This window comes from Rhinichthys klamathensis, unplaced genomic scaffold, assembly GCF_029890125.1.
Source record: "Rhinichthys klamathensis goyatoka isolate OS25496 unplaced genomic scaffold, OSU_Roscu_1.1 h1tg000254l_1, whole genome shotgun sequence".
Taxonomy (NCBI): domain Eukaryota; kingdom Metazoa; phylum Chordata; class Actinopteri; order Cypriniformes; family Leuciscidae; genus Rhinichthys; species Rhinichthys klamathensis.
Genome location: NW_026606776.1, coordinates 4,503,354 through 4,529,971, shown reverse-complemented (window position 1 = coordinate 4,529,971; position 26,618 = coordinate 4,503,354). Strand labels below are relative to the sequence as shown.

General features: G+C 39.1%; 2 protein-coding genes across 3 annotated transcripts in view; both read left to right on the top strand.

Moving 5' to 3' along the window:
* Positions 1-9,531, top strand: part of bmpr2a (bone morphogenetic protein receptor, type II a (serine/threonine kinase)) — a 28,816-nt gene extending 19,285 nt beyond the window's left edge. For both annotated transcript variants that reach the window (XM_056266790.1, XM_056266791.1), the window contains exons 8-13: positions 1,638-1,798; positions 1,923-2,070; positions 2,154-2,290; positions 2,394-2,563; positions 5,056-6,254; positions 7,515-9,531. In XM_056266790.1, coding sequence (XP_056122765.1) covers positions 1,638-1,798; positions 1,923-2,070; positions 2,154-2,290; positions 2,394-2,563; positions 5,056-6,254; positions 7,515-7,786 — 2,087 coding nt within the window. In that variant the 3' untranslated portion in view covers positions 7,787-9,531. The remainder of the gene's footprint in view (positions 1-1,637; positions 1,799-1,922; positions 2,071-2,153; positions 2,291-2,393; positions 2,564-5,055; positions 6,255-7,514) is intronic.
* Positions 9,532-10,210: 679 nt separating this feature from the next.
* The window catches only part of dock9b (dedicator of cytokinesis 9b), a 93,696-nt gene continuing 77,288 nt past the window's right edge, over positions 10,211-26,618 (top strand). The window contains exon 1 of the mRNA XM_056266816.1: positions 10,211-10,711. Within this exon, the coding sequence (XP_056122791.1) occupies positions 10,595-10,711 (117 nt within the window). The 5' untranslated portion in view covers positions 10,211-10,594. The remainder of the gene's footprint in view (positions 10,712-26,618) is intronic.

Genomic DNA, 26,618 nt, shown 5'->3' with positions numbered 1-26,618 from the left:
ATACTTCAGCAAGGCACATTAAATTGATCAAAAGTGACAGCATAGACATTTATAATGTTACAAAATATTTCTGTTTCAAATAAATGCTGTCCTTTTTTCTATTCATAAAAAAAATCCTGAAAAAAATCATCATGGTTTCCACAAAAACATTAAGCAGCTTTTTTCAACATTGATAATAATACGAAATGTTTTTGTGAAGCACCAAATCAGTATTAGAATGATTCCCGAAGGATCAAGTGACACTGAAGACAGGAGTAATGATGCTGAATTGCAGCATTGCATCACAGGAATAAATTACATTTTAAAATATATTTGACAATTGACGAAGGCAGACAGCTGAACTTAATAAAAAATTTTTTAGAGGGCAGACCTTTTTTGCGTCCTTTAGCTACTGATACGTACTGTATATAGGTCTTAGTACCTAATGAATTGGGGGAGCGAGAGAAGTGCTTTGATTTTAAAATATCTTAAAATAGAAAAGTTATTTTAAAATTGTAATAATATCTCACAATATTATCATTTTACTGTATCAAATAAATGCAGCCTGTGTGAGCATAAGAGATCTTTTTCAAAAACATTAAAAAAAAATCATACTGGCCCTACAGTTTTGAGCAGTAGTGTTTGTGAACGGGGGACTAAATGGCAAAAAGGTATTAGCTACTTAAAATACTCTTTCGATTTTAATTTTGAGTGTTAAATGGAGTCGCAGTATGGATGTGATAGTGGGTGTGTGCACTTTATTTATAGACGCGGTATGAGAAAGCAGGAAGGCAGGGATGGGGCGTAATTCTCAATGCTTTTTTTAGTTTTCTTTGTCTTTGTTTCAGTGTGAAAGCAAAGGCTCTAAAAGTGTTTAGATTTTATTTAGTGCCAAAAAAAATGGCATGTTAATGAAAGGCGACAGAAAGGGAGACCAAAGAAAGAGAGAAAGTGATGCTATGTCTTCATCTTCATCCCAGTGGACTCAGTCATTGTAATATAAACTGACACATCCTTTTCAACTCACAAAAACGAACCACCCTTCCTCATTTCCTTTCATATAGAGCATTATTATATAACAAAGTAGCTCAGCTCTAAAATCTGTTTGGATGGGCCAACCAATAAGTGTGCAAACCAATTTTCATTTCACATTATAGTGACCACTACCAGTGACAGTGTAAAGGTTAATGAAATATATTAATTGGCAGACAAACTGATTATGGTTATTATTATTATCAATAAATGTAACTATTTACTGATAAAAATGCATTTAAAATTAGTTAAGTTTTAATACAAATAAAAATGTCATTATTTAATTATTTATATATTATTATTATTATATTATATTACTGAATTAATATAATTCAGTGCCTTTTATCATATTGCTTTTATAAAAGTGAGCAAACGAACATAAGCCACTCAAGGCTGTGCATTACATTAAGGTCAGGTGTTTTAAGCACTAACTAGACAACTTGCAATAGTAAAATCCCTGTTACATACCGTTATTTCTGGAGACACAAGTGGGTTCCAGTGCTCTCTAGTGGCAATTCTGATATTGTGATTCACTCTCATGCAATTTTCTCTCCTTCTCTCCTCTCTCATCCCACTCCATCCCCTTCCATCACTCTCTCCCCTCCCATTCTTTTTCCCATTGTTAGACTTGTATAAACCGGCCGTGTCTCACCGGGATCTGAACAGTAGGAATGTACTGGTGAAGACAGATGGCTCATGTGTTATTAGTGATTTTGGACTTTCCATGATTCTGACGGGAAAGAGACCACCTGGGCATGGAGAAGAGGACAACAGTGCCATCAGTGAGGTTAGCAAACAGCAATTCAAACTGGTCCAGTCTAATCCAACCCAGCATATTCTAAACCCGACCAGTGATTTGGACAATAATACCTCAGACTAATCATATGTTACACCCCTTTCTGACTGAATAGGTTGGTACAGTGCGGTACATGGCCCCAGAAGTGCTAGAAGGGGCAGTGAATCTGAGAGATTGTGAGTCGGCACTGAAACAAGTGGATGTTTATGCGCTGGGTCTGCTTTACTGGGAGACCTTTATGTGTTGTGCCGACCTCTTCCCAGGTACCACTCGCATGTACACGTGTGCAGATCTCTCCATGTCACAGCTGCTGTTTGTACTCAATAAAAATCTTCTCTACCACCAGGTGAGACAGTGCCAGCATTTCAGATGGCTTTTCAGGCAGAGGTGGGCAATCACCCTACCATAGAGGACATGCAGGCACTCGTGTCGAGAGAAAAAGAAAGACCCAAATTCCCAGAGGCCTGGAAAGAGAATAGTCTGGTGAGAAATTAGGATGTGAACACACATGCACAGCTTGTTAAGAAATAGGGAACTAAAATAGATTTGTTGATGCTGATGTATGTGTGTGTGTGTTTATGTGCAGACAGTGCACTCTCTAAAAGAGACAATGGAAGACTGCTGGGATCAGGATGCTGAAGCTCGACTTACAGCTCAGTGTGCAGAGGAGAGACTCACTGAACTTCTCCTCATCTGGGATCGAGAAAAATCAGTTAGTCCTCCTCTCAACCCCAGCACTGCCCTGTATAACCACAGGTAATCAATAACCAATAATTACAGTAAAACCACAGATAATGACTGAGTAACGTCTAGGTTACATATGTAACCCCCGTTCCCTGAAGGAGGGAACGGAGACGTTACGCCAGAACTGACGAATTTGGATCTCGCCAGCCCAATCATATTCGATTTGAAACTAAACGAGCCAATGGACATTGGCGTGCAAGATTTGCATCGCTCGCACCGCCCTGCAGCATTCGATGAACAGGTTCCACTTCAAAGCGTAGACGTGCCTTGTAGAGTGCGCCCTCGCTGAAGTGATGGTGTCTACCACCCTCTGGGGTAGATCACCTAAAACCTCCGCGTCCCGTCACGACCACACGTGGAGGTTCCAGGGGGCTGGACACGGGTGCCAGAGGGTGCCCCGTCTCTGAGAAAGCAGATCCTTCCTCAGAGGGATGCGGCAGGGAAGGGCTGTCGCGAAAAGCATGAGTTCTGGGAACCAGTTCCAGTTGGGCCAGTAGGGTGCAACTCGTCCTCCGTGACTTTTCACCTGTGTTAACTCTTTTAGGAAGTGCTCTTTAAGTGCTGAAGTGCAGGGATTTAGTGCAGCCTACAGTGTGCAGCAACAATGCTCTTTTGCTGTATGAACAGCAGTATCTCATTGAAGATCGCAATCACCGCTGTAGCGCCGTCACACCAACACCGGAGCTTCACCTGTGCAACAGTCCAACAGAGATTGCAGCTTCTTTGCAGGAACACACTGGCTCGGCTCCGAAGTGAAATGCTAAAGTGCGATCGCACAATGTCCATTGGCTCGTTTAGTTTACACTCAAAGATGATTGGGCTCCCAAATCATCAGTTACTGTTCTGACGTAACGTTGAATGTGACTGACTGAAAGGGAACCTATAATCACTAGCTCCGTTTACATGGACACTTATAATCGGATTGACGGCTCAATCGGACTAAAAAACCTTCATGTAAACACCTTAATCGATCCGATTGAGCTCGATCCGATTGAAATTTCGATCGGATTGAAAGGGGTGGTTTACTCCTTTTGTAATCCGATCGAGAGAACATGTAAACACTTGATCGGATTGAAAACCGAAACTAAAAGGACTGCGCATGTGCAATGACGTTGAAATAGCGTAATGACGTATGACGCACGGAACGAGCTGTTCTTCCTGTTGAATAAAGTGAATATAAATGAGTGTTCCGTTATCTAAAAAATTCGCATTTCACTCGCACTGTGAAGTGAAGCAGGACAACGTCCCACTAGTGCTTCTTTCAGATTATCATCCATGGACGACTGGTTTTGGGCACGGGTTTTACTGCGTGACATATAAGCAGCACGGCAAAACGGTTCAAGCTCATCGTCTATAAAATCATGACCATAGACGGATAAATATTAAGTCTACTGTTTAAAAAAAATAAAGAACCAATGGAGGAGAATAGTTATGCGCGAACAGCGGCATATTCGTGCAGTGCGCGCATGTCAAAAAATCAATTCCGATTTGAATCTTGTGACATATAAACGAGCACATCAACCCGATTACTTTATTTATCGTTCATGTAAACACCGTGTTCAGATTCATCAATCGGATTGATTTCATTCCGATTGAACCATGTAAACGCAGCTACTGTCACTCACTGTACAACCGTAGGTAATCAAAAAAAAAATGGAATCACTGACCATTCACTGTACAACCACAGATAATCAATAACCGGTAATCACTGACGACTCATTGTAGTACCACAGGTAATCAATAACCAATAATCAGTGTACAACCACAGGCAATCAATAACCAATAATAACTGACCACTCACTGTATAATCAGAAGTAATCAATAACCAGTAATCACTGGCATTCACTGGATAACCACAGGCAATCAATAACCAATAATCAGTGTACAACCACAGGCAATCAATAACCAATAATAAGTGACAATTCACTGCATAATCAGAAGTAATCAATAACCAGTAATCACTGACATTCACTGTACAACCACATATAATCAATAACCAATAATCATTGATTACTCACTGTATTGCTCAGTTCATCAATAACCAATAATCACTGGCCACAAACTGTATAGCCTCAGGTAATCAATAACCAATAATCACTGAATGACTCGCTGTATAACCGGAAATAACTGAAACCCAATAATCACTTACTGCAGGTAGTCAATAATCACTGATTGAACAACCTTGTTATTGCACTGTACAACCACAAGAAATCAATAACCAGTAATCACTGCATAACTAAAGAAACTCAGTATATAATCATTTCTTAATTTCAGTAGTTTAATTCAACCAAAGGTAATTAAAAATCAGTAACAAATAATACAGTTATGTCTAACACTGCACAACCTCAGTTAATCAAATCTGTAAAACTCTAAATAATTCATAATCAATTAACACAAACTGTCATAAATCATGGTCATTTTTTAGCATTTGAACTGTGCATAAGTCTATGTTACACAACATCTTTATCTCATGTGATTCAACCAACACTACTTACATTTTCCAGGAATATCTCTACTGGAAGGCAGACACCTAAGGTGGGTTCTTTCCTTGAACACTCATCCACAAACACTGAAAACCATGAGGGTGCTGATAAACCCCTCCACAATGACACCTCAGTGGGAGGGTCTAACCCTGCAGAGAAGAACAGGAACTGCATCAACTATGAGTGGCAGCAGGCCCAATCACGTCAGTCTGGCACAGAAAGCTCCTCCCCCACTCCTGTTTTAGAGTCATGCAATGCCACTCAGCCTCCACCAGTGGGCAACAGTGGTCCCCTCTGTGCTCAGCTGACCCGGGAAGACCTGGAGACACTAAAACTGGACCCAAGTGAAGTCCAAAGGAACTTGAGGGAGAGCTCAGATGAGAGCCTAATGGAACATTCGCAGAAAGAGTTCTGCTCTCCGGAAACAATGACCTCGCACAGCCCGTTCTACCCCCACACGAAGATGGTATCTGAGGTTTCGGGGTCACAGGGTTCCAGTCGGGCTGCTGACACCCCTATAACCATCTTACCTAAGCAGCAGAACGTCCCTAAGAGACCGAGTAGCCTAAGTCTCCATGCCAAGCCTTCTGGGAAAACACCCACCTCGTCATCTTCATCACTACGGATGAAGTTTGGAAAACTTGGAAAGTCGAATCTGAAAAAAGTTGAGATGGGTGTGGCTAAAGCCAGTGTGGTGAGCACAGCACATGAAGTCAGGTCAATTACCGTTGCCAACAACGATGCTGTGACAGCAGTGAATAAATATCCGACCGGAGCAGCACCTGAGCCAGCAGGATGCCCAGCCAACGCCGCCGATGTCCATTGGAAGGGCGCCATGAGTTCAGAGGACTTGACCTTCGGCCTCTTGAACACTAGCCCTGATGAGCAGGAGCCTCTTCTGAGAAGAGATGCGCACCCTGACAATGCAAACAACAATAACAGTAATAACAACAACGGCGAAGGAGAGGGTGATGGAGACACTGAGGATGGAGAAGGAGGAGAGAACAGTGAGAGTGTTGGTCCAACAGGGGACGCTCCATTGGCTTCTACCGTGGAGCCTGTTGCTTTGCCTGGCCCTTGTCCTGCCCCAACTGTGGTTCCTCCACAGGCCCAAACCCAAGCTCAGACACACGGAGAGGCCCTGCTCAGACAGAACCGTGTGCGCAGACCCGAGAGACCCAACTCACTGGATCTGTCCATCACCACACTGCCATTACTGGGTGAGTATTAGTGCTGCAAACTCAACAACTTTTAATGAAACTTGCCTTTTTGTTTTTTTGCAGTATCAATGAGTTTTTTCAAAGGGTATGGGGGTTCAAAATTTAATTTTAATTAAATACAATTTAATTTTTAGACTTGCTGATGTTGATGGTTTAAATTCATTTATCACTGTTTACAAGACACAGAATACATGCAACACAGAATCCATTGGAGGATTCTCTCTACAGAGCCAATGGGTGAAGCTTGACGTCCAGCTATCCCTCTCTGAACATAATGGGTGGAGCTCGAAGGTCCAGCCACACCCTAACCTGATCCCTAAACCTAAAATTAGGTGAATCTCCACACATAACGTCCAGAGAGGGGGAGCTGGACGTAATTTGGCTCTGCACTGACCATCACTTGGAATCCATGGAACTGTGGAATAGCTGCAAGCATGTGTTCATACTCTTCATTTCATAATTTAGAAGTACATATAATTGGGCCTGTAAGACACACCTTGTTTCTACAAAGTCTTCCAAACCTTTCTTTTGTCTGTTGGAGAGCTCTTACCAAATCTGTTAATCGTCCTGTAACAGTGCATAAAGTAAAATAGTCAAGTCAAGTCACCTTTATTTATATAGAGCCTTTTACAATACAGATTGTTTCAAAGCAGCTTTACAGTGATAACAATACAACAAAGTTTGTTTCTAGAAGAAAATAGCGTCACAGTCCAGCTTAAGTAAGTTCAGTGATGGTTCATTTTTGTTGTAAAAAAGTTATTAATTTAGTTCATTTATATATATAGCCGCTCTGCTGAAAACCGTGATGTCATCGTCCAGCTCGGTTCAGTTCTCATATAGTGGTGTCAATGCAGGTAGATCAATAATATTGTTTAATATTAAATGAAATGTCCCCAACTAAGCAAGCCAAAAGCCAAAAAATACAGTTAAATGACAATAATTTAATGATTGCAAATTACTATATGCTAATAAAATCTTAAATTACATGTAATAATAATATTTATAATAATTGTTCATTTATATGAGGTTGGGTGGGCTGGCTGGCTGGCTTCCTGTTGATTGGGCTATTATACATCACATGCGCAGTGGCGTGATGTTTACATACATTTATTTTTATTATAAATGTGCAAATGTTTAGTTCACTAGCCAAAGCTAATAAGTTGCTGTTACTAAAAATGACACGTTTAAAATGACACGTTATCATGCACATCTACACAATTGACCCCTAAACAATGTTTTAATTTCTTGGTTCGCCCACAGGAGGCAAGTCTGCCGGTGACGTGACAGAGGGATCAGGAGATAAAATCAAGAAGCGGGTGAAGACACCTTACGCTCTGAAGAAGTGGCGTCCTGCCAGCTGGGTTATCACCACGGATACAATGGATGCTGAAGTCAACAACAACAAATGTCATGGAGGGCCCGGGCAGAACCAGAATCAGGCTGGTACCAGCAGACCTAAATCAGCCTCGGCTGTGTATTTAGGTAGTCGAGGAGGATCTCGCTTCTCAGATCCCAGTGACTGTGACTTTTGAACTTTGACCTCAGTTTGATCTTGAAAACAGGCTAAAATCGTATAAACATTCAACTCTACAGCTCTAAACAGTCTGAAGGCTGTGGAGACAGATGTGGACTGGACCATATACATGTCTTAAATTTAAACCCAATTGTAAGCACAGTAAGAGTCTTAGTGGCTTTACATTGAAAAGAGCTATGCAGCCATCTTTTAGTTTAATGTTTGTATGTTTTTGCGTTAAGTCAATTTTTAGTTGCACTTTTTTGCTACAAGTTATAAATCATAATTATTTTGACCATTCAAAATGGTCCCTAATATTTAACCAGTGTAAATGTGTACTTAATCGTCACACTCCCAAGGTCAAGTAAAACCTGGAAATATCAGGGAATTTTCTAAATACTAGACCTGGAAGAAAAGGAAACAAAATCTTAAGAGTAATAGAAAATTATATAGTCAATATAAATTATGTTCATCTCTCTCTTTGTGAGTGTAACCTCTACAAAACTATTACAAATATTAAAAAAGAGTTATAAATCCAATAGCTAGAATCTGTGGGAACCCTTTTTTAAGATTATAGGGCTACTCATTAACATTCATTTTAAGAATTTTGCATGAATGGTGACAAAGCTTTAATTTTTGCCCATGCAGACCTGAAAAATGTTTACATTCTCTACTACTTTACCATGCCCGGTTTCCTGCAGCTTTGAGATTTATCAGACGATATGTTCCAGTGTGACTGTGGTCATGGCATCTGATACTTGTAAGCGCTGTTGTGCGTGCAAAAACTATTCCCTTCTGAGTCAACACACTATAAAAAAAGCAATTCAACACATTTCACTGTGGTGGCACTATGTATCTCTCAGCATCACACACTCAAGACTGCAACAAGACAATGTTTAGAAATGATGTGACTGTACAGAGAGACCATGGCAACATCTGATATGAACAGCCGCAGGCATCACACCTCTCGCTTTTTTGGATAAGCTTTACTCAGAGACGAAAGACAAAGCTGCACTGGGTCTGGTAAACTGACTGTTCTGGATCCCGTTAAAATGTCTAATGATGCTTTGGACCTACCGGTACTTGTCATTTACTTATTTTTCTATGTGTGAGTGAGTGTGCATGAGCGCACAAGATAAGTTCTCTGGGTGTTTGTTCCTGTGTCTTTGTGACTCGTCTTTGATCGTGTGAAAGGTTTTTGTGTTGCATGTTTGTATCTATTCTTGTGGGGATGTGCATCTTCATATGCACTTACCTGTTCTAGTCATTTGATAAACAAGGAGACAAGTTTAAAAAAAAACTAGTCTTTTTTTCAAAGCACAGCACACAAGAGCAGCATTTTATGCTATGCACAAAGACATGAAGCAAGCAGCTCTGGTCTGAAATCAAACATTCTTGTGTTACCAAAATGCTCTCGCATGTCAGTGATAATTGACTGGACGCTGTCATTATAATCGTATAAACAGAGTCCCATATTATCCTCACCTTAACTGACTGTTGCATGTCTTAAATGCATCTTAAAGAGCACAAGATACTTTCAGCTGCGACCCTGGTGTGTTTATGCACATGTGCATGTATGCGTGGATGAGTGTTTGTATGATGTTATTCACCTGTTAACACAATCGTTGTAGTCGTAGTGTCGTGATCAATCATTTTATTACCCCTTGCTGAAACATTTTGAAAATTGTGATTTGTATAAGAAGGTGCAGACTGTAAAAGTGTATTGTTATCTGCAGATTTAAATTAAATTATGCTTTGCATTTGCATAGTCTCAGTTTATTTACAGTGTCATGAAAACACATGATGTAACTGCTATCAATTGATGTGAACATTTGGAGTTGCAATATAAGACTATCACCACTAGTCGACGCACTAAAACATGTTATTCTAACCTTGACCCTTAAGAAATCATGCATTTTTATTAAAGGATTTATTGATTTGCTACCGTTACACTAAAGTATAATATAGAAACAACAGATTATAGGGATTTATATATTTGCAAAACTTAGTACACATTTTAGGAAGCCTATAAAGGTATTCATAAATGTCTGATAGTGCTTTTCATAAACAACTGCAACTTCCCTTTTGGACACATAGGCTATCTTTACTATAATGACAATTAAGACTATAATGCATGTTCGTTTTTGATAATGTTTGTTTATTTTAAACAGCTAAATAATAACGTATTATAAACAATTAGCATACGGTTTATTAACATGCATTGAAAATACCTTTAGATTTTATTGTATACATGCAGAACGTGTTGCCCAATGCCCAATATTTCCCTGTTGTTCTGCTATTTAACCAAACTTGAGCCCATTTCGAAATGTTTTAAATGACGCAATATGTTTATGCCGTTTCAATCGAATAAATAATCAAGCACACGTCGTCAGTCCAACATGACATGTCCTGTTATTGGAAGCAATTTACCTCCTTGGCTCCACTGAGTTTCTGCTGAGGGGAGGCGTTGCTGCTCGCGCGGGATTTTCAGCACGCACGGGCAGTTCGAAACTGGCACGGAGCGACGCGGGACGGGACTCCGGGGAACCGTCCGTCACTCACTAAGTGTAACAGCACAACGGGAACGCACTCTACCTCTCAGCTTCCATCAGACGCTGCGAAAACAAACACAGAATTATGGAGTTTGGAAGAGGATAGATGACCAATCTCACTCTATGGTGTTGTTTACTGTAAGGACTTGGAATGCCTCGCTGCCTCTTTTTGTGAAGGACAGGTCTCAACCGAGGACTTCCTCGCAGGACTGCGTGAATTTTTGTCCATAGACATGTATTCATAGAGTTTATTTTTCAAATACACGCAAGGTGCGATGGCCTCTTCGGCTCAGCCCGAGACACGAAAGTTCACGCGCGGTCTGAGTAAGCCCGGCACCGCGGCTGAGTTACGGCAGAGTGTCTCCGAGGTGGTGCGCACTTCTGTACTGGTGGTGAGTATGTGCATCCTTAAAGTTTGCGTTGGATCCAACTAAGTCCCACTTTTATGGTCTTAGTGACTTTCTATTTCAGCGACTGTCATTTTTTTAATAATGACCTAAATATGAAATATAGGACAGGACTATTAACGTGCTAAGTTGGGAGTTTCTAACCGAAAGGTAAAAACAGGGCATCAGATAAATGCCAATGCATGTAAAACTGCTCAAAAGAGATATTATAGGTAAACTTAGATTGGGTACCTGCCACCTGCCAAGTCTCCATCATTGCTCCATCATTCATCTTTTTCAGCCATGGCTACCTCTTTGAAATGAATAGTTTTGCACCAGTGTCTTGTCAGTTAATTGTGATTGTATTGAACTGGGGGAAAATGAAGCTTGTGGAAGCGTTCAGCTGGGCAGAGCTGAAATGATTCTAGCAGTCTTGCTTAACATTTGAAATATCACCTGCATTACTTCATCTTTCCGAACAGAAGGAGTCTCAGACTGTATCTTCATTCTTTACCTGTTATGCAAAAAAGGAAAGTTCCATCTGGAACTAATAAGCACAGCTAAGATCCTTAAGAGCTGTCTGATTCCACCATAATTCAGATGTTGCCTTACCAAAGTAACACTTGAATACACATGAAAGTGGAGAACTGAAGTTTCATTTTGTGCAAAACAGTATTTTGTGCCAGGAACACCATTTAAAGATCAAGGAATTTCATGCTCTCACCCAAAAATTCTCAAAATTGTTTAATCATTTGCTCTCATATTATCCTAAACTCATTTTTCTTACTTTCTTCCATGGAGTTTTGGTGAATGTTGCTGTTTCTTCTTTCCATAAAATAAAACGGCGGATGGAAAAGCTTCAAAAGTATTACATTTTAACATACAGGACCAATCAAAGGTTTGGGGTCATTAATGTGTTGTTTTTTTATTAAATAAATGAATACTTTTATTCAGTGAAAAAAAATAATGTCTCTGTTACCATACACAAATGTGTGCGGAGAGGACCCACTACCACATCACACACTTCTTGAAGTGACACCCTTGATAACAAGGTCTTGGAGGCCACCATACTCCTAGTTGAGTGTGCTCTACTGGCCAGAGGTGAGGAAAGGCCACGCGCCTCATAAGCCAAAGAAATTGCCTCAACTATCCACTTGCTTATCCTTTGTATAAGACTCTGGGGAACGCCTGGGTGAACCGAAGCATACCAACAGCTGGTCAGTTTCACGCCACTGGGCAGCTCTTTGGATGTAACAATTTAGAACTCTGACCGGACATATCAAGTTTGATCTTTCCTGGTCCAACGTCCGAAAGGGTGGTGGACAGAAGGCCTGTAAAACTATAGAGCATGCCACATTGGTCGGCACCTTAGGCACATAACCCCTTCTAGGGCGAAGAAAGGCTTTAATCGTCATATGGTCTTTGATGGCCATTTGATGTTTCCTCATCATTGTTCCCTTCTTCATCTCAATTGGATGAGATTTTGTGACTTTTATTACATTATCTATCTGAACACACACACACACACAAAAAAACTGGGCTTGATTCGGTTGTTCTGAAGGTATGTTAAAAAAAACTCACACTCATAGTCTTTGGGGTCCGAACGGACTTTCGAAGACTAGTTAATAAGTTAGATGGACTACATTTTTGATACTTTTATAGTAGTTTTTGTCAATTTTAGACCTTGACAGCTCAGTTTCTATTCACTTTCATTGTAAGATAGCATCCTGAATTGGTCAGGATATCTTTGCACATGTTCCACAGTATAAATAAGTAAAATACAGGTTTGGAACGACATGAGGATGACATGAAATAATGACATAATTTTCATTTTTTGATGATGAACTATTGGTTTGAAGTGATGCTGAATTGTTTTTAGTTTTAGTGGTTGTACTTGGCCTCTTCACTTTCACACACTCAAATGTTGTGTTATGCTAGCCTGGTTAAAACCAGACCATTCTCAGTTGTAACTGAGTTATGGTCTGGCAAAGCGTCATAGACAAATCATTTCCAGAGGGGCGTCACCAACGGACGTCGCGGATAGACCTAAAACCAATCAGATGAAGGAGATGACGTATGCAGAGCGGTGGAGAAACATCTCAGAGTGTTGTTCTTTGCTCGATTTTTAACAAAAAGGAAACGTTCAAATCGCTTAAAACAGACGCGATAGCTAATTCGAACGAGTGATGTTCGACGGCGGCATCCATCTTTGTAATGCAGGCTACAAAATCTGCTTCAAAATCCCAGCGCTGTCGTCATCGTGTAAAGCCCGCCCCAACGTTTCTGATTGGTGCCTCGATTTCGACGGATTGGAAATGGGCTTGAATGAGCTCTTTGCCAGACTTACGGTACTTTAAGAGCAAATCTAAATTTGCCGGAAGTTATCTGGGTTTTCCCAGGCTAGCGTAATTTGATAAGAAATTGTGAAGGTAATACAAAGATTGCAGGTTCAATCCCATATATAAGAGTAAACATGAAAGTTGTTACTAATCTGTCACCAGTATGGCCATTAGCAGGGCATAAAACTCAATGGGAACACCAGAGGAACTCTCTCTTCATTTGGTGAACTCCAATTCACAGAGCTAAATCGGAAGTCACTACATTAAAATGCTGTTACGTCCACTTCCGCAGTAAATAAATTCTCTGTGTAGCCATGTCCTGCTACTGGAAGGCACAGTGACAGTTCCCTAGATTTGTGGGTCGACCCACAAGGTTTTGAATCAGACCAGGGGGTTTTCTGTCCAGCTTGTGTTACCATGGTTTTTCACGGTTCAAGGATTAGACTTTGGATTTGCCCTTTTGACATCAATTAAGTTTGGCTTTGTGACTTAGTGCTGTACATTTTAATGACATCTTTGATTATCATCCATGTCGAAAGAGGAAAAAAACAGATGGTTTAACTGTATGACACACACACAGTTACTCAGTTAAGTGTGTTTGTAGTAATGGCTGGTAAACAGGAATGTCGTGGTCACTAATGGAACTTTGGGGTCAATGCCTCCTATATTAATTTTCACATACTTCAGCTCTCAATCAAAAGAACATAATTAATGGCATATTTTTCCTATTTTTCTCTTTCCGGTGTCTCTCCCCAGCTAACACGGAATGCTTTTAGAGCTTTAGCTAACATTTTGGCAAAATAACACAATGAAGAAACCTTGAGTAGTTCAAAAGTTTGGGGTCGGTAACGTTTTTAAAAACGTTTCTGTACAGTAAAAACAGTAATATTGTGAAATATTACTTACATTTTAAATAACTGTTTAATATTTTAATATAGATTTTTAAATGTAATTAAATGTATTCCTATGATGGCAATGTTGAATTACTCCAGTCCTTCAGTGTGACTGTCACGAATTGCGTGGAAGCAAAAGCGGTAGTCGGATCTAAATGCAGCAGTAGACTTTAATAATACAGACTTGGGTATACTCGGAACAGACAAGACACAAGACAGTCGTCGTACGTAAATGCAAACAATAACTGACCAAGACAGGGCAGAAACACAGGGCTTAAATAATCAGAGACAAACGAGCAGACAGGATAACAAGGGGCGTGTATAACAAGAAACACCTGGGAAAACTAATGACAAGACAGGGAACCACTAAACATGACAGGACACAAAACCACATCGTGACAGTGACATGATCCATCAGAAATCATTCTAATATGATAATTTTGGTGTTCAAGAAATATTTCTCATGATTATGAATGTTTAAAACAGTTGCTGCTTAATATTTTTTGTGAAACTGTGATACAGGTTTCTTTTCAGGATTCTTTGATCCTGATCCTGAACAGTATTTATTTGAAATAGTAATTTTTTGTAACTGTCTTTACCATCACTGTTGATCAGTTTAATGCATCCTTGCTGAATAAAAGTATAATTGCTAAAAAAAAATCATCTAACTGACCCCAAACATTTTAATGATAGTGTAGTTTGGATTAATCATTTATTATTATTTCTCAGGAAAAAAAATAGTTTAATAAAACTGCTTTACTGCTTATTAATATTTGAAAATCTTTTATCCATAAATATATGATTTTTCCTTTTCTTTTATTGTTTATATGTCACTAACCCTCATACAAACACTATGTACAGATTAATTCAAGGCGTCATAGATTAATGAGCTCTTACAAGCTCTTGTATGCACTTAAACTGTATGTTGTAAAAAGCCTAACACTTCTGATCACACGATAGATTGTGTGACTGATCACTGTGTGAAAGATTGTGTGACGATCTGTTTAAACTTGGTTTACACTGGCTGGTGATAGGTTATGTGACTGATCTCTCCTGATTTTCTTTAACTGTGGCTGTCGTGAGATCAGATTGAAGATAGGCGGCCAGAGGCATGAATGTGCATTTGGATCAATATGAGTGTTACATTTCAATTAATGACCTACATCTTCCCCAACACACGCGTAAGTAAGCTAGTGCAGTTCATTCACAGTGGCAATCACACAGCTGTCTGTGTCTGTTTCTTTCATGATGTTTGTGCATGTGTGCATCTGTGTTCTGTAACACATATCAAAGGCCCTGCCTGGGGTGTCTGTTACCCTCCCAGATGGACTGTGGACAGCATACGTTAGATTGAACTCGCGCTATTACAGATCAAGTTACTATTAGTCTGAATAATCAACAATGAACATGGGGAGTAAATTGTAATGCAACTGTCACCAAAAGCACTGTATCATATTTTGTATTCTTTTTAGAATCTGTACTGTGCTTTAATATATTATGTTGTCTATAACAGTGTGTAAGAAGTTTGAAATAATTTCTGTTTGCGTAACTCTAAATGTGTGTAAAATGTAGTTCACTGGCCTCATTAGTACTCTGTGTGATTGCTTTGTGTGAGTGTGTGTAGGGAGCAGGTGAGGCCTGCTGACTGGATATCCACTACCATTTATTATGGATGAGAGCAGCTTGGGTGTCTGTTCTATTTTTAAACGCTCTTTGTCCTGTGGGCTTGTTAAAGGACACTGAGAATCCAGCGATCATGTGATCTACACATTGCCGGGATGGTATGAATGCTGAGCTGAAAGTCATAGAATGCTGAGTGATGGGAGGTTTGATGACATCTTTAGTCACTGGTTGTCCTAGAAATTTTAATATCTGAAAAGTTTTTTTCCGGTATGAACCCCTGCACATGACCTGTTCCTCACACAAAACTATTTAATGGGTTTCAGGTTCATCTAGACTATTTTTATGGCACTTTTTTTGACAACCCAGTTCCCATTTGCTTTCATTGTATGGAAAAAGCAGCTTTAAAGTCCTGAAAAAGAACCCGGTAACACTGTATTTTGATGGTCCCCTTTAGACACTATATTTTGTCTGTAAGAAACGTTGCATCTACATTTCAACTAACTCTAAAGTTTTAGAGTATCAGTAGACTGTCTGCTTAATATCTGCTAACTCTTTATTTTGATGGTCACCCTACAGAAATTGATTGTCAACTTATTCTACTAACCCTATCCATAACCCTACAAGTCTACTAATACTCTACTAACACTATAATGAGAGTTAGTTGACATGTAATGAACATTAGTTGACATGTAGGTGCAATGGTACTTATAGTCAAAAGAATATTTAAAGGGGATCATAAAAATAAAGTGTAACCAAGAACTCTTTTTTGTGTTGTTTTTGTGAATAAATTATTACAGAATTGTACAGTAAGTGTGCTTTTCCTTTAATTTCACACCATTTTTGTTCTTTATACAAAAAACTGGTTTGCTTGTTAAATCCATTAGGAAGCAAAGCAATTACTATAACAGAAAATGGGCAATATCCACTTCATTTCATAATTTTTTTGTGCATGGAAAGATGGAAAAGACACTTAGCTTCAGTATTATGATCACTTCCCGTTCTCCGATATAAGTAGGAACAGTTTCTTTTTGCGGTTTAATCATGGAATTTTCAGTTTATTCCAATTTCTTTAAATATGTAAAAACTATGCTGCTTGACATCTTAGATACTCAATGCAAACCACAAGCAGGGTTTTCAATGTCCCTTTCGCTTCTGCTGAGCTGCACTCCTAACTTAATTCACAGCGGAACCAGGCTACAGCAAACGTCATAGAACAGCTCATCTGCCTCCTTCTCATTGCATTATACCACTGCTGTAAACAGCAGGTCAAGCTTAATTGGTCCGCAGCGATATTGATGCTTTTTTAGCTTGACTGCATTAGTAGACCTGTGTTAAATAGTCTCGGTACACCATACTCTTAAAAGGACAACAACACAGTTTTTGTATGGACTAATAATAGCCTACTTAGTTTCCTGAACTTGCAAAGTAGCCTTTTGTTTTAAAGGCTGACAAACTCATATCGCGTCGGCTGTAAAGCCACATAGTTATTGTCATAGAGCTCGAGGCTTGTTTCCATGGCAATGTACCCATAATTTTACAACTGCCACCAATTACATCATTAACAACTGAAGAAGAAAGCTCTAGAAAATGTCTCTTCCAGACACTTCATCTAATGATTTTCCCTTCTTCACATGAAGTCGTGATGTCTCAGTGTCTTATATTGCTGTGCTTTGGTGAAATGGTGAAGACCTTTCCCTTTTAGTGAGACTCATAGATCCACAGTCACCACACCACTGGAAAATCTATCAAGCCTGTTTTTTTTTATTGTGGAAATTTGTCTGACGTCCACATTGAAAGTGAGGGAATGGAACTACTACTGAAAGATAGAATTCTCCATTTTTAGGAACTTCTCTCACTCATTTACTCTTTGCTCTCTCTCTCTCTCTCTCCCTCAAGATTCAAGATTCAATTAGAAAGAAATGGTGAGACTGTTCACTGAGTCTGTACATGCTCACTTTTCTAAGCTTAGGGTCAGTCACTGTACTCAGGTGTCCTGCCAAATCTTATTCTCTGTTTAGGGCCAAATAGCATTCCAATTTACTTTGTTGTGCTGTTGCATCTGTCCAATGTTTTAGGTATTTTTCTTTTTGTTTTTTAATTATTTGGTTTGGTCTGGCTAAGTTCTTTTTCTCAGTCAGACATGTTTGGTTTGTGTAGTCAGCTCTAAGACCAATTGGCCGAGGGCGTTTCTTTCTGGCGTCAGCTCTGGGTAGTTCAGGGCTTTGTGATGGAGGGTCTACTCTGCTCTGCAGGCATTATTTGGGGTTTTGCGCTGTACTCATAAGAGTCTCTGTTGGGTGTTTGTCCCATTTAGTAAACTCTTGGTTTGTGAGTGGGACCCAGACTTCACACCATGAGTTCGATTATTGATTTGATTATTTTTTAGCCAGACTCTGATTTGGATGCCAATATTTCTCTTAATAGCATAAAACTATTATTTTAAGTAACAGTAACAGAAGTAGAGACAAATCTTTTCTTCCATATTGTGACATATATCCAAGTGAAACGATTATTGAACAAGAAAAAAATGTTGATTGGATGGAGGCAGAACTAAATGTGAGCTTGCAGTCAATTGTAAGAAAGGGACGAGGTTTATGCGGTCTAAAATAAGTCTGGCATACGTCAACAGAGAGAGGTCTGTCAAAATATGTAATTTTTTTATTAAAAAAATTAAACATAAATGGATAAGTTGTTCACAATGAGAACAATAACATGCATTCACAAAATAGATAGATATTTTTAAACATACAGATTGATATTTAAAGCTCCAGTCCGTAACTTTTTTAAGTTAAAAATAATCCAAAATAATTATATTAAAAAAACGTATTCTGCCAGTGGTCAAAACTATCTGCTTGCCATAACTGGATTCAAAACGGTTAGCTTGTAATAATGATTTTAATTCCAGTGGTACTGGTGGGTTTCCGCGGGAAATTCGAGCATGTCTTTGCGTCATGACGTCACACCCGTACACATAAAGAAGGAGTTTCGGCTAGCCGGCTATACTGGGCGTGACGAGATGTTTAGATGTGTAGGCTTTTCTCGCAGCACTTTACATAATTAAACTTATGGCATCCAGAAAGATCCAGACAACAATCATCAGTGTCAACTGGAGATTCAGCAGTTATAAAACCCAAAAGACTTCGTACTTCGGATTTAAGGTGGCTAGAGAAAGAGAAAGAAACCGTCTCATGCGAACACAAGGATTTAAACATCGGCGGGGCTTTTGAAAAGTGCATGAACTCCGTGTTTTGAAGGGGTTCAAAACGGAAGAAGAGACGGCTTTTTTCTGCTGAACAAGTAAGACATTTCAATAGTTCAATCGTGTAACAGTACGTTTTCTTAATTCACACAGTTATGAAGTTTCCTTTGTTGTGCCTTTCTCGTTTTGCTATTATGGAGAATATGAATTCTGAACTACACAGGTAGCTGCTAACCATAAAACACATTACATTTAACATTAGTCACGCAATGCTGATGTTGTTAACATGAACAATTTGAGAACAAAGTAGGCTATAATTTGCACGGTTGCTGTAAATCGCGGTGATTAAATCTAACGAAGCTTATCATGTCGAATGCTTTTTCCCCCTTAGTTGGTCAGAACAAAAATGGATGTTACTTACTTGTTCAGAAAACATTTTCTTATGAAAATTCTTATGTTGGTCAAACTTTCAAAAAGTGAATCTGTGATTCTGAATGACAGTATCCACACAGCGCGGTGACTGACAGCAGCACTCGCCTGAAAACACTGTGTTCATCCGCGCTGTTTCATGCCGATTTACAACCCACATAAAGATGACAATTCCGCGAATCACTGCAGTTACAGATTTCGAACAGAGAGATGGCGACAAAAAGGAAAAGATACGGACTGCAGCTTTAAAGTACAAAGATGCACTGACAAAAATCTCTTGTTTTTTATGTTCCAAATAATTAAAAATCTGGCTGTCGCTTCCACCTGCAGGATGACATCCTGTCCCAACCTTAATTAGATCTGATTAATTTGCATAATATCTTGGATGATATGAGTAGTTGGAATTGGAATCCACGTATGATTGTTTCTGCCAACATTCTGGGTGTGTTTCACTGTGGTCAGGCTTTGAGTTATGATCAGGTTTTTGATTAACATGATGGTTAATTTTGAATTACATTTTTATAGCCATAGGTTGTTTCAAATGTTCATATATTCAAGGATACCAGCTCATTTAAATTTCATGCCACAGTAGGGATCACTAGCAGTGACCCAGGCATGACATACATGCTCCTGCAGCTGACATTACATAATACTCATCTGTAGGGTCATGGCATCAAATGCTTCCATCAATGCTTTCTACTCTATGAAGTTTGTTGTATGTGTTTATATGGTAGAGGAAATCCAGCATGAACTTCTCTTCACACACAATCTGTTCAATCTTTCAAACAAAACATTCAGAGAGAACTATTATTATGACCCACCACTTTAACCCATGTCACCCTTTTTAGTGATAAAGGCAGCCCAGTTAGCTGTGTATTTTATTGTGAGGTGATATTGAGGTTTTCATACTGTAATGTGTTCTCCTCTCACTCTGCCCTTTGAGAGAACAGAAGTCTTTGTTACGTAGACCCAGTTGACTCAGGCCTAAGTGAGAAACCAGGCTTCTGAAAAGGAGATTTCATCTGATACCCTGTGAGCTTTGAAGCAGTCTGTCTGATGAGAACAGCTCCGTCTCTGGTTTGCATGGACAAGTGGTCAGTTGAGCTGTCATTTGTGGTGAGAGCTGTTTTTCTTTTCCTCGCTTTGGACTTCCTGAGGATATTTACCAAACACGTTGTATCTTTAGTTGCCTCATAAGCTGTTAAAGAGACCCAAAAATAAAAATTCTGTCATTATTTTCTTATGCAGTCCCAGATGTATATGAATTCCGTCTGTGGAACACGAACAGAGATTTTTAGAAGCAGAATCCTCTGTGAGTCTATTTAATGCAATTTGATGAGTCTCTCAAAGTTGCGCTTCAAAAGCCACGCAAAACAAACACGATGGTAATCCATATGACCCCAGTTGCTGAATCAATATCTTCTGAAGTGAAATGATAGCTGTGTGTGAGAAAAATACTTATATTTTAAATGTATAAATCATTGCTTCCGGCCAACTGTCAGCACAGAGAATTTTCATTTCTGAGTGGAGAATCCCTGAAACTGCAATGTTGTTTTTTGCATATATACATTTATAGTCATATAAGCAGATTAAGAATAAACCCATATATGAATATAGTATCTGTATTTTGGTCATACAAGGTTGTAATTTCACAGGATGTCCAGGAGGAGAAAGTTTTTTAAAGTACCTTCCCCCCACTCACCGCCAGGCCCAATGAGTTTGTTATACCATAGAGTGCCTTCTTTTGTCATTGGTCCCAGTGATTTTCTCAATACAGTTTCTAATAAATCAAATAAACTATATAAAATAATATACTTTACATATACTATAATATACAGAAGTTTACATTTTGCAGCGTTACAAGTAATCAAGCAGTTGAGTTATCGCCCTACTTGAGTACATTCTATGTATGCTGATAATGTTGGACATACTTATACATCCAATTTTATATAAAGATAATATAGTAACATTTAATGGCAAAATAAAAAAATCAGGCAGTTGAGAGTTGCTATATAGTAGATATCACTTTAGATAGTACTATGTATATATGTAGTTTATGCATGAGGATAAATTTGAATATAATACATATACAACTTTATATACAGAGCTGTGCGATAATAGCTTATATTTTGTGACATTATAAACAATCACTCTGCTGAGATTTGCTATATAGTATATATTGCTTACGTGAGTATATACTTAATGTATGGAAATATATATCCAACTATTAATATATCTCTGGGTGATAATTAAGCTTTTATGCATTTGGCACACAGTTTAATCCAAAGCACCTTGCATTCAGGATACATTGTTTCAGTTCATGCCTTCCATGGGAATCAAACCCATGACCTTGACGTCGCAAGCACGATGCTCTAAACTGTTTGAGCTGCAGGAATGCATCATTCAGGAATCATCTGTGCATCCGGACTGACAGTAACGGGGCAATTCGATCTCCTGTATTCTGCACGGCACTGGTATCAAGTGTCTGGTAAACATTGCCTCTTTTGGTTGGTTGATTTGCTTTATACGTAAAAATTAATCAGCTGTAATTTGTGTGTATTTGGTTGTGCAAATCTTTATTTCTTTATGGCTTTTTGTTTGCAAAGAAGTTGTTGGAAAGGTTCATAGCTAAACCTTGCCTGTATTTAAGTTTGGTACTTAAGTATATAAGTGTATACAAGTGAGCAGGGCTGGATTTACCTCATATTGTGACACATCACAGGCAAAAAAATACTGTAGCTATGTGGGCGCTCAGTTTTTTCTGTCATTTGGCCAAAATCTTATGTTATAAAAAGATAAAGTGCTACAAACAGGCCATTTAAAACAACGACAAATGCTAAACTAAGACACTCTTCTCCGCTCCTCAAATACATAAAACATTGATTAGCCTTTATATATATATAATGTTTCTTGAGTAAAGAAAACACTGTACTTATTCAAACAATCAGTTCTTTATTGACCTTTACCTTAAAGGGATAATCGGATGCAAAATTCACTTTTATATGGTGTTTACATATAAATGTGTCTTTGCAGTGTGTGGACACAACCACAACCAAATCCATTCACTCCTTTTTTTTAATCCTCAAAAAGTCTAAACACTCTCAATAATCAAGCTGTTTGGATTTTCTGAGCACTATGATGTCATAATTGCATTTGCACTTGCATTTATTCATTTAGCTGACACTTTTATCCAAAGCGACTTACAATTGCTATATCAGAGGCCGCACGCCTCTGGAGCAACTAGGGGTTAAGTGTCTTGCTCAGGGACACATTGGTGTCTCGCAGTGGATTCGAACCCAGGTCTCTCACACTAAAGGCATGTGTCTTATCCACTGCGCCATCACTAACCCTTGCTACTCATGCTCCGCCCACGACCACTGACAGACTTTCCCGTATTAGCATATTTCTGCCCTCAGCCATTCGACACCCCCCATGGAAGAGGGGGGTGGGGTGAGCAGTTGCTCATTATCATTTATAGACGGTGGGCCGAGGAGGGATTTCGTGTTTTCAGACGATCTCTGGGGATGGATAACCCAGTTTTTTATATATAACCACTACACTTTTCAACAAAGCAAATAAAAATTGTTGCCACTCACATACTTTGCACATTACTATAATATCGGTAACTTTGTCCAGGTTATTTTCCCGGCGAATAGAGCAGGCGGCTACGTGTTGGGTCCGACATGCGTGACGTATTTGTTGCCTTCATCCAATAGCGTGCGTGGGAAAGTGTCGGTGTTGGTGACGCGTTTGTCAACACACGGGCGCGCTGATATGAAGTTGCTGTCTGACCTACAGTCTATGCTCTGTGCACATCTTTTCGAGAAGTGATTTTAGCCCAGGAAAGATTGAACTTGTTAACTAATTTTGCCCACTTATGCTACGTATTCAGTTTGACACAAAATGTGAATGTAGAGGTAACGTTATGCATTGTCACTGTTTTTATTTTATGTAACCATCTTTTGTCATACGATGTCCTGTCATTTCGTTGTAATCTTTAATAAATATACCGTTCTGATTTCACACATTTAATCCATGGTATTGCTTGGAAACACAACATCATGAAAACCATAGACATCTACAGCAGGATACAACGTTAAAATAGCCTAAATATAAAGTTATGAAACTTTACTTTGCCCTCAGCCAAAACGATTTGCCAAGGAACAAATTATAGATTAATGAGACCAAAGATTACCTGTTAGATATACACAAGTCGAATTATATATCATGTTTAACCACTAGACATCAGAGCCAGCGGCAAACGTCAGAAGCACTATAGCCGAGGTAAGGCTGTTCCAGGTGGGGTACAAGTTGCCCTCCGCAATATGGCCGCACCGTTGACGTACGCTCCAGCGGGCAATTGGGCGTCTATGTATTGATTATGTCTATGATAAAAACGCACATTTCTCTTTTTCCCGCACATTTTTACTATGGATGAAATCGCAAAAACATTAAGTGCTGCATGCATATATGTGAGGGAAATAGACCCACCATTCCCTTCACAGACATAAGTTGGGAGAAATTTATTAAATCTGTGTTTCTGTGGAAAGACCTTGAATGCAGAGAAAGTATTATAGCAGAAGAGGCAGTACAGGCATACAAATTACAAAGCCAGGAACCTACAAACCAGTTAGTCAAACCAGCTAACATTGGCTACCACAGGGAGTGCTACAGCCATTTCACAAATATCACAAAGATAGAACGAGCACAAAAGGGGAAGAGAGAAGGCAGTATTAATTGAAGAAACTGCAAATGAAGGTTGGTATTATATTGTACAGACAGGAGGTGCAGTAAAAGACATACAGTGCAGTATTATATTGTATAGACAGGTGGCGCAGTATATTACAGTGCAGTATTATATTGTATAGATAGGTGGCGCAGTATAAGACATTCGGTACAGTAGTATACATTTAAGAAAGTAGTATGTTTTACAGTAATATTAATTAAATATAAATGTGCAATGTATTAGCAGTAGCCTTATAAGAGTGTAATAGATATGGATTTCCAGTACGATCAAACACATACAGTTATGTGCAGTGTAATAGCAGTAACAGTATAATAGTACAAATAATATAAATATATTACTGTTAATACACTGTATATAATAAAAACATCCTGCAAAAATGTACCCTTCCAATTATGGCATTATTAACATCAACAAGGCCAGACACCTGAACGCTGTGAAACTGGTTTATTAACCATTATTAACCTGTTAAGGGAACAGGTGAAACCAATATATGAAGGATGAGTTTTCCCCTGCCTAAAGTTTCAAACCATTTCTTAATTCAGTGATGTGGGGAAGGGTGCAGAACCTCAATCTATTGTTTTACACTTTTTTTAGTGGTAGAGGCAGAGGATGGTGAGGCAACTCCAGTAAAAACACGGGCTCTGAGGTCTAATGCCCGTGATCTCTACACATCCAAGCAAGCCCCACACCTCCTTCCAGTACAATGCATTATTTGCAAACATGAGAAGTACAAGGTTCAGAAACACACCAGGAAAAGGGTAAAAGAAAAACTAACACAGTGTGAAACACTCCATGCCGGGAAATTGCTTCTCGCCGCTGAAGGGAGAAGGGATGAGTCTCTCCTTCTCCATATCCACGGCAGGGACTTGGTGGCTAGTGAAGCACGGTATCACTTCACCTGCTATCGAGATTATACCCGGTACCTGACCACACAAAAAAATGAGAGAACAGAAACAAACATTGTAATTATCCGGGGACATACAGTGGAGCTGTAGCCTATGTGAGTTGGACGAAGTGTTACCGTTAGAATTAAGTACTTAAAACTTTACACCAAATCAAATATGTAATCGCATGATGCTAGCTACTGCTAGTTAGCCAGCTGAAACTACCCTACTTAAAAAGACACTAACGAGACGCTTACATCCATTTTAATTCCAAAATCTAAACCAAGCTAATCTCATGCATACGATCGCAAGAGATCGTATGCAGGAGATTAGCTTGGTTTAGATTTTGGAATTAAAATGAAGGATGCATTAATCTACTAGTAATGTTGTAGTTTTGGTTCAGAGCTGTGACCTAACGTTAGACATGCTAGCTACTATGTCAGTTAGCCAGCTGAAACTACCCTACTTAAAACGACACTAACGAGACGCTTACATACGTTTGAACAACACAGTGTACAAAACAAACATTTGTCATAGATATCATATTCTAATTAAATGAATACTTACAATCACAAAAACAATGTCCTTGGCGATTGTCACTGTGCTGCCGCCGCAGATGCTGTTCGTGTCTGACAGCTGAATCATCCGCGTAACAACTGTTCTAAATAAGCTACATCTGATTGGTTAATAATAATCCTATGTCAGTATCTTGCCACGCTATTGGCTCGACTGATATAGTAGGCAACCGCGTTTGCCTGCATATTTACGGTCGTGCATTATGATTTCGGGGGAAAATGTGCAACAAATGGGAGTGGCAACACTTTTCATATCGTTGAGGATAAAACAACCGTCCCAACTTTACAAATTCAGGTTCTCCCTCCATGGGGATCATTCATTTCGAAAAGTAAAGCAGATACGGGGCCTCGGCCCACCGTCTATTAAAGAGACATGCACCGAAACGGGTCACTGTGAACAGAGCTGTTTTGAGAAGGTAAAAAGGGTGTTGTTTTACACAACCATTGAGGAATTTTAACCAAAGTATATTACAAAAACTTTACATGAACACCCTAAAGAGTCATACCAACTTGTGGAAAATGGGCATCCGATGACCCCTTTAAGTAGAGATGCACCACTTCTTTCACAATAGAGCTGGGTGAGGTATGAGGGTTCACCGAATGGAGCTACGAGATTTAGTCACAAGCTCTTTTTAACGCTTTTCATTGGTTAAATATTTGCAAAACCCACAGATAGACGTACAGGGTGACCAATTAGTGATGATTTATGAAAAAAAAAGACCAAATATGGAGATATGAGGTTTCTGCCTGACATTGATAATATTTAACATTTTATTAAGTAATTTTAGCATTAGAGTAAAATAATAATAATATTAATAAAATATTATTTCTCCTCATCTTAATCGCCACCAACATAGGCACGTGCCTAGAATGCCTACGCATAAATCCAGCCCTGCAAGTGATCTCAAAGGTCAGAACTGCAGTTCTGTCAATGATTTACCAGCTTCACTCTGTTATACACACAATTATTTTCCTGTTTAGAAGTGCAGTGTCAGCTGGCATCATTGAGAACTGCTTGTTCTTTGCCAGTATAGTCATTAAATCAGCCCTGGTTTTAATACTCTATAAGTACTAACAGTCATTTCCCTTGATGCACACTGCAAGACTAGTAAAAGATCTAGCATTAGCCCATTAATAACTATTTCCAGTGTTAAAGTGAACAGAAATTGAGCTGGTTTACTTTCTTTGTGCATATCCTCATTCCACTGTGCATGAATCATTGGT